General features: G+C 45.3%; 3 protein-coding genes across 3 annotated transcripts; all 3 read right to left on the reverse strand.

Moving 5' to 3' along the window:
• Positions 1 to 2,034: 2,034 nt before the first annotated feature.
• On the reverse strand, positions 2,035 to 3,405 carry LOC108575292. The gene has a single exon (XM_017938055.1). The coding sequence runs from the start codon at positions 3,403 to 3,405 to the stop codon at positions 2,035 to 2,037; it is 1,371 nt and encodes a 456-aa protein (XP_017793544.1).
• A 142-nt stretch (positions 3,406 to 3,547) lies between these two features.
• On the reverse strand, positions 3,548 to 5,530 carry LOC108575302. The gene has a single exon (XM_017938066.1). The coding sequence runs from the start codon at positions 5,528 to 5,530 to the stop codon at positions 3,548 to 3,550; it is 1,983 nt and encodes a 660-aa protein (XP_017793555.1).
• A 420-nt stretch (positions 5,531 to 5,950) lies between these two features.
• On the reverse strand, positions 5,951 to 7,423 carry LOC108575312. The gene has a single exon (XM_017938077.1). The coding sequence runs from the start codon at positions 7,421 to 7,423 to the stop codon at positions 5,951 to 5,953; it is 1,473 nt and encodes a 490-aa protein (XP_017793566.1).
• Positions 7,424 to 8,807: the final 1,384 nt, after the last annotated feature.

Here is an 8,807-nt window from a genome sequence, read left to right on the forward strand (position 1 = left end):
TCCGTGGGGTCGAGCCACTGTCACGATAGTCATTTGAAATTGCCAGCACACATTTCTGCCTTCGCGCTATTGACGTTCATAGCACTCCAAGATGCCAAATTCTGAACATATGTACATGCACAGAGTCTCCACAGGATAAATAAAATGTTTATTTGTTTATTAACATTTTTTATATATGGGTTTATCGGCCACAGTGATGTGTTTATGTGGAACATACATATGTGGCGGCAGTCTGCAAAGAGTTAAACAAATGATGCAATTTAAATCCAAAATATGTCCTGCTGAGCTGAAAAGCTTTGCACTCACTTTAAACTTTTATTCACCAAGAGCATATAATTATGTTAGAGATACATTTCATAATATCCTACCTCATCCTCGAACCTTGCAAAAGTTGTATGCATCAGTTGCATGTGAACCAGGTTTTCATACTGAATTGATAAATACTTTAAAGATAAAGTTTTCTGAGTGTGTAGGTAAAGGTAAAGCTTGTGTCTGTGCTTTGATAATTGATGAAATGGCAATTTATAAGAAAATAGAGTGGGATGGATAAAAATTTGTGGGGTATGTTTTAAGAATGTTTCAGCAGTATGTAACTTTACAAGTTAATTATGAAAATATATACAAAATGATTTCTTGCTAAAGGAGTCTTTAGGATGTTGGCAAACAAGCTGAAAGTATTACTTCACCGGAAGCAAAAGAGACAATTGGTATTTTTAGTTAACTGTGTAAATGACCGATGGAAACTACCAGTAGGCTACTTTTTAATCAATGGGCTATCAAGCAGTCACAAATATAATTTACAAGGGAATATATGGAAGTGTCAATCATCGATTTTGATGAAATTTAAGTATAATGTAGTTCTTATAAAAATATTTGACACATATTTTTCTTATCGACCTACCTAACCTAACCAAGTTAAGGGAGTGAAAATTACTCCCAAAGTGGAAGCTGCGAAATCTATTTCGACGAATATTTCGGAAACTACTAGAGATAGAGTAATTGTGTAAATCGATGAAATTAGTATCTTTTAACGACGAATTCGATGGTTGTAAAATATTTGACAAAAAATCCATTTGTTTACATAATTTTACATAATTTTTCCAGTTAAATATTAACACATTGGCGACGGACGACACGTATACGCGTCATTCAAGTTCTTTACTTGGGTACGGATGACGCGTTTTCGCGTCATCGATATCTTCATATTGTTCACGCGGTTCGCGACGTGTGGAACCAGCGGGATTCCCTTACGAACTCTTATGCAGGTAAGGGATAATTGATTGAGAATGGGTTGGATTTTGTAACACTCAATTATTATTTGCAAACATTAGTGAAATCTAAGCTATCTTAAAACTAGGAGTCTTTATTAATGCAAGTGTTCTTGTGTAGTGAGCTGAGTTTGTGTTGTTACTGATTCGAGGTCCGTCGGTTGTCCTTCACCTCACCTCGGATAAGGCGTGTCTAAGGGTTTGAGACATGCGGATTGGTGAATGTCATTAGTCGGAAGTAGCGAGGGTGGTGGTTGATATTTTGACTGATAGGTTAGAAAAAATGCGGAAGGAGAAACAAAATAGCCACCCCCAAGCAAACCGTCACTCTCAGGTAGAACACGTGCTCCCTGGGTGACCGTCGCGAAAATCCGCTTGCCTCGAAACCCGGAACGGTACAGGTAATAAACTTATGAAGCACTCTGAGGTGAACAATACATGAAAGAAACAAAGTAAAATTCTAAACCTCGGTCATCGGTGAAAAAACAGGGACTTATAAGGAATGCGATGGAGAATCAATGGCTTCATAAAGTTATTGTCTCTACCGACGGGTCAGGATTTGGAGAAATATTTGAACGATGTAAAATTTAGAAATCCTGACCCGGTTTATGGAGGTCTCTTTCCCCTTGGGGTAGTGTAGGTATGTGCCGCGTAACATCCTCCCCCCGTTGAGAGTATTACGATCAATAAGAGCATTGAAGGAAGGATGTGTAAGAAAGTGTTGTGACGAATGTGTGAGTATGTACAGTGTTATGTTATTATGTAATCAGACAAGGGTCTCTTTATGAGGTATGGCCTTCTCGATCTGGTCTTCTGCAGACTGGGATGGTAGTGGTACCAGTTTCTTGACACTTCGATCAAAGGTAGACGTAGCAGTCTTGACTGTCACGGTACGGATGATACCGTCGGACCCTGGATGAACCTTCATCACTCTGCCTAAGGCCCACTGCATGGAGGGCAGATTCGTCTCCCGGAGTAGAACCACGGTGCCTTCCTTGATAGGGTGCGACCCTTTGGTCCATTTGGTGCGGTTGTGGAGTTCGTTGAGATACTCTTTATGCCAACGAGCCCAGAAATGCTGCTTCATTTGTTGGATGTGCTGCCAACTCGACAATCTATTAGTATTTATATCTCTGACATCTCGCTCGGGTAGGCTCGTCAGAGATTCACCGATGAGGAAATGCGCAGGAGTGAGGACCAAGAAGTCATTTGGATCGGATGAGAGAGGAGTAAGAGGACGCGAATTCAGCACAGCCTCGATCTCGATAATTAACGTGTTCATGTCTTCGAATGTAAAAAGTGTGGAGCCTGCAACGCGTTTGAAATGGTTCTTAAAGGACTTCACTGCCGCCTCCCAGAGTCCTCCGAAGTGGGGAGTCTGCGGCGGAATGAAATGCCATTGTATGTTTCGCTCGACTAAAAATGCGTGGATTCGATCATGATGCTCCGGTGACTTCAAGAGGTTTTGGACCTCGCGCAGAGCATTGTACGCTCCCACGAAATTTGACCCGTTGTCGGAATATATGTTGGAGCAAAAGCCGCGTCGAGCTATAAAACGACGAAGGGCGGAGATGAAGGCCTCGCTAGTAAGGTCGCTTACCAATTCAAGGTGGACCGCCTTCACTGCGAAGCAGACGAACACCGCGATGTATACCTTTATTCGCGTACGATTACGATGTCGTCGTTGCTTAATGAAGAACGGCCCGCAGCAATCCACTCCGACATTCGTGAATGGTCTAGCTTGTTTAACCCGGTCTCCAGGTAGATTGCCCATTACGTAGTCTACCGCAGGTGGTTGAGCTCGGCAGCAGCGTACGCATTCTTTTATGACCTTCCATACCTGACTTCGCCCGTCAATGGGCCAGTATTGTCTTCGCATGGAGTATAGGGTAGCTTGCACTCCCGAGTGCAAGAGCATGAGATGATGATGCTTAATTAGTAAAGCTGTTGAGTATGTCTTTGGTAAAATAATTGGATGCTTAGCTGAGAAAGGAATTTTCGAATTTCTCAATCGCCCACCGACTCGAAGAATACCGTCCTTGTCGATGAATGGAGCCAAACGTTGTAATTTCGGTTGCGCTTCTCGATCCTTTTCCAGATTTCTCAGATCATGCGCGAAGTGTTGTCGTTGCAGCATCCTAATGACTGTGTCATGTGCATGTTGTAATTCAGGAACTGTGATGTTTCCTCTAACAATGTTGTTGGGTTTCCAACGAAGACAGCGGGCAAGGACTCTTAGTAACTTCCCCCATGATGAATACCGATCTAAGATATCGGTGTCAATTGTGGCAGTTACCAGACAGATAGTAGCCCTTTTGCTCGTCGGCCGTTCCTTCAATTGAAGGTACCTTCCATGTCGGCCAGTCAGCTTCTGGTCTCCTAAGCCACTTCGGTCCGTTGTGCCAGTTGGATGGTTTTAAAAAATCTTCTGGCGATTGGCCGCGGGAAATCAGGTCCGCGGGATTGTCTTCTGTCCGGATGTGATGCCAGTCGGATGCTCGAGTTTTCTCTTGAATTTCGGCCACTCTGTTTGCCACGAACGTCTTGAGTGTATGAGGTGATGTGTTTATCCAGTGGAGAACTATGGTTGAATCGGTCCAGAGGCTGCAATGGTCAATTTGAAGGTGGAGCGCGTTTCGTACTGTAGTAAGTAAAGAAGAAAGGAGAAGAGCTCCACACAATTCCAGTCGCGGAATGGTTTGTGATTTTAAAGGGGCGACCTTTGACTTGGCTACTAGAAGTTCCGTTTGAATGTTGCCGCTTGAGTCTATTGTTCTCAGGTATACGCATGCCCCGTATGCCCTTTCGCTGGCATCGCAAAACCCGTGTAATTGGATTGTCGCGGTTGCTCTGATAACTGTTTTGCGGCTAAATGATATATTGTTGAGTAATGGAAGCTTATAATAATATTGTGACCATGCGTGATGAATATCCATAGGCAGCAATTCATCCCAATCGATTTTTAAAGCCCAAATCTTCTGGAGAAGAATCTTCGCGACAATGATCACGGGACCTAGAAGTCCTAATGGATCGTAGATCTTGGCGATTTCCGAGCTGATGACTCTCTTTGTTATTTGTGACATCGAGGTTGTGATAGTGATTGAATAATTAATTGTATCCGCGGCCGAGTCCCAGTACACCCCGAGCGTTTTGACGGTCGTGGATTCACCGAGATGTAGTTTGTTGTTAATCTTGCTGGCTGGTAGTCCACGGAGTAGATGTGAGTCGTTGGATGCCCATTGTCGAACATTCAAACCTGCTAGAGATAGTAATTGTGTGAGCTCTTGCCGTAATGTGAAGGCTTCCTGCTTTGTCGTCGCTCCTGTGAGCGCGTCGTCCACGTAAAAATCGCGCTGTAGAATATTTGCGGCGTGCGGGTATCGATGGCCTTCGTCCAGTGCGAGTTGTTTGAGGCATCTGATTGCTAGATAGGGTGCTGCTGATAAACCGAATGTCACCGTGTTTAATTCGTAGGTTTGTATTTTTCCCGAATGATCACGCCAGAGGATCCTCTGATATCTGCGGTCTGGTAGGCGAACAAGAAACTGTCGGTACATTTTTTCAATATCTCCCGTGATGACGTATTGATGTGTGCGGAATCGAAGCAGGATGTATAGTAAATCGTCTTGTATCTTTGGTCCAGTGTGTAGTGTGTCGTTCAGTGAGATGCCGGAGGTGGTCTCCGCGGATCCGTCGAAAACGACACGAAGCTTCGTCGTGTTACTGCGTGCCTTGATTACTCCGTGATGTGGGAGATAGTATGAGTGACCGTGTGTGCGAGGATTTGTCCTTGACATGTGTCCCAGTTCCAAATATTCATTGATGACAGTAGTGTACTGTGCCTTCAAGTCTGGTTCCTTCATGAGGCGTCTTTCGAGGGCGAGAAGCCGTTTCTCCGCCCTTGCACGCGACTCTCCTAATTGATTTTTGCTTTCATTGAAAGGTAGAGCGACGACGTACCTGCCGTGTTTATTCCGTGTTGTGGTCTTCTGAAAATGTTCTTCGCATATAGCTTCCGATTTCGAGAGGTATTGTTTCTGCGGACCTTCTTCGATTTCCCAAAACCTTGAGAGGTCGTTTTGCAGCGTTGTAGTTGAAAAGCACGACGGCGAAGATTCCCTTTGATGGCACGTGCTGACTGTCCCCCCGAAGACCCATCCGAATTTGGTCTTTTGCAAGTACAAATCCGGGCCGTTGGGAGAGGAAAGATTTATTTGTCCCACGCATAGTAGTGATAAAGCCGCTCCTGCGCACAGCAACATGTCGACTGGCGCAGGACGATGAAAGTCTGGATCCGCAAGTTTTATATTCTTTGGGATGGAGAAGCCCGATCGATCAATCTGTTGATTCGGGATCGGCGAAGAGATTTCCTTTATTACGAGGAATGTCAGTGTGCGCTCGTAGCTTGACGTGCGGGAGCGTATAGTGGCGGCAACAGTGTGTTTGGCGATTGTTCTTAGTGTATTAAGCGCTCCAATAGGTATGTGGGTTGATCTCATGGGAAGTCCGAGCCCTTTCGCGAACGTTTCTGTGATGAAGTTTGTCGTCGCGCACGTGTCGATCAAGGTTCGACAAATGATGGGTTTTCGATCCTGATTTAGTGCGTTGATCTGCGCGGTTACTAAGAGATCGCTTGATGCTGTGTCAAGGACAAACGCGCATGGTGAGGTTTTTATTGCTAGTCAATCGGATTTTGGACTCTCGCTTCCGGGTGATTGCGGCCTTGATTTATTTGGACGTAACTTCCGTTGCGGTTTTCGTTGGCTATTGTGGTCTGTCCGTGATCTTTCGGGTGGAGATCCTGATCTGCGCGACGATTTCGTTGGCGAGGGCGGCGGTGTTGACGATGAGGACGATGATGTTCGCGTACGTTGTATGGCTCTGGGTGACGATGAATGTCGACGTGAATTTTCCTTCCGATGCAGTAGTGTGTGATGTCGACTGTTGCACACGCGGCACGAGCTACTGTTGCATCTTTCTGCTGAATGCCCTGGTCGAAGACAATTTGTGCAGAGACGTATTTTTCGAGTGATCTCAAAACGCTTAGACGCTGTGTTAGCGAGGAAATTCTCGCATGCCCAGATGTCATGCGGTCCTTGACAATTGGGACACGATCGTTGGGTTTGTGTCGTGATGAACGCGTATGACCGCGGCGGTACGGTCTTTGGGGCGGTTGATGATGTCTGTCGCGAGTCCTTATAATCCCTTTTTCCAAAGGGCGGTTTTATGGCTGACGCGCAATTTGCCCGTTTTTCCAAAAAATCTACTAGGGTGTTATACGCTGGCATCTTTTTATTTGTTAACGTCAGTTCCCATTGCCACGCGGTCTCGTAACTGATTTTCGATAAGATGCTGGAGATTAACACGGTATTCCACGCCTCGATCGGCTCGCCCATATTCTTCAACGCGCGCAGATGTAAGTTATACGTATCGACAAGTTCTCCTAGTGCCTCTGGAGTTTCCCGTGATAATCTTGGAAGATCGCGAATCGCGTCTACGTGGCGTAGTAGAATACGGCGTGTGCAATCAAATTTTTGTTTAAGTAATTCGATCGCAACCTCGTAGTTCGAACCCCTTGTTGTTAAAGATCGAACGCAGGTAGCGGCCCTTCTGGTCAATGCACTGCGCAGGTACTGTAGTTTTTGCACCGGTGTCAGGTTTTCGTTTCGATCGATGGTCGATTCGAATATATCGAAGAAGGAGTCCCAATCCTCTATGGTCCCGTCAAAGGTGGGTAAACGCATTTCTGGCAATTTTACGGTGATGGGCGCGGATGTAGATATAGTGGGTGAGAATGCTGCGCGAGTATTCGTGGTCGCGTGGAGATCTTCGTCTAAGAGTTTTCTAGCCCGTGCTGTGACGGCGTAGTAATTGTTATGCAATTCGAATCGGCGATCTGTCTCATTTTCGTCTAGTTCTTCGATAGCGTCTTGAATGTCGTCGAATTTTTTCCACGCCTGTGCTGTTCCATCGAGATGGGCTTGCATCAAGTGCCTATCGCGGTCTACTGTCTTTTCGTATTGCTCGAGAAACTTTGTAAATGAAGTCAAATGGCCGATTATTTGGCCACGTTTCCGACGCAAAGCGCTAATATCTTTATCTTGGCTGGCTGAAGCCTTCGCGGAAGGATTTGAAGAAGCGGCTCGACTTTGCATTTTGAAGGGAGAAACTAGGAAGGATTGGTGATAATTTTACGAGCCTACCTTGAACTGCGAGGATCTCAGGATTGTCGAGACTGGCAAGCTTCCGTTCCCTGGACCTGGATGCCGAAGTTGCTTGAAGATCGCCTTGGGATGATGGTTGTGGACACTTGATTTCACTCGCGGTTTGCTTCGTTCTTTGTCACGATTGATTTCGCACTACTAAAATCCGGCTCGAAGGACCAACACTGTTCACGCGGTTCGCGACGTGTGGAACCAGCGGGATTCCCTTACGAACTCTTATGCAGGTAAGGGATAATTGATTGAGAATGGGTTGGATTTTGCAACACTCAATTATTATTTGCAAACATTAGTGAAATCTAAGCTATCTTAAAACTAGGAGTCTTTATTAATGCAAGTGTTCTTGTGTAGTGAGCTGAGTTTGTGTTGTTACTGATTCGAGGTCCGTCGGTTGTCCTTCACCTCACCTCGGATAAGGCGTGTCTAAGGGTTTGAGACATGCGGATTGGTGAATGTCATTAGTCGGAAGTAGCGAGGGTGGTGGTTGATATTTTGACTGATAGGTTAGAAAAAAAATGCGGAAGGAGAAACAAAATAGCCACCCCCAAGCAAACCGTCACTCTCAGGTAGAACACGTGCTCCCTGGGTGCTTATGAAGCACTCTGAGGTGAACAATACATGAAAGAAATAAAGTAAAAATTCTAAACCTCGGTCATCGGTGAAAAAACAGGGACTTATAAGAAATGCGATGGAGAATCAATGGCTTCATAAAGTTATTGTCTCTACCGACGGGTCAGGATTTGGAGAAATATTCGAACGATGCAAAATTTAGAAATCCTGACCCGGTTTATGGAGGTCTCTTTCCCCTTGGGGTAGTGTAGGTATGTGCCGCGTAACACATATATTTGTCCCAATATAAATTTGTAAGACGTTATCGTCTGTGAATTTTCGACTGATATTGGCCGAACTTCATAATTCATACTTTAATCATGTCTCAGATTATCAAGGATATGAAGAAGGAGAAGCTTGCCGACTCGGAGGATGTTGAATCTAAGGTGGAGAAGAAGAAACCTGCGAAAACAGGAAAAGGTTCCCGTCAAAAACGTATCGATGCTTTTCGGTCGAAGACGAATGACGAGACTGACAAGGCCATACTATCTGGCATCTTCGCACGCCTCAAGATATCTGATCCTACTGCAGTCTCTGCAATCGACATTCCGCGTGAGCGCCACCCGACCGTAGTCCCAGTGACTTTCCGGCGTCGGAGATCTCTCATTGAGAGAACTTGGGATGCCATGGAGGCAGTTGGTGCGCGCCCCTTTAGGGACGTTAACACACTAGGGAACAAGATGGTCTTTAGAAAGGGGATGTTAATCTT

Source organism: Habropoda laboriosa, unplaced genomic scaffold (genome assembly GCF_001263275.1).
Source record: "Habropoda laboriosa isolate 0110345459 unplaced genomic scaffold, ASM126327v1 scaffold18, whole genome shotgun sequence".
Lineage (NCBI taxonomy): Eukaryota > Metazoa > Arthropoda > Insecta > Hymenoptera > Apidae > Habropoda > Habropoda laboriosa.

What these genes read in the sequence shown, in the direction of transcription:
- LOC108575312 (XM_017938077.1), bottom strand. Translation starts at nt 7,423, where the DNA reads ATGCAAAGTCGAGCCGCTTCTTCAAATCCTTCCGCGAAGGCTTCAGCC.
- LOC108575302 (XM_017938066.1), bottom strand. Translation starts at nt 5,530, where the DNA reads ATGTTGCTGTGCGCAGGAGCGGCTTTATCACTACTATGCGTGGGACAA.
- LOC108575292 (XM_017938055.1), bottom strand. Translation starts at nt 3,405, where the DNA reads ATGCTGCAACGACAACACTTCGCGCATGATCTGAGAAATCTGGAAAAG.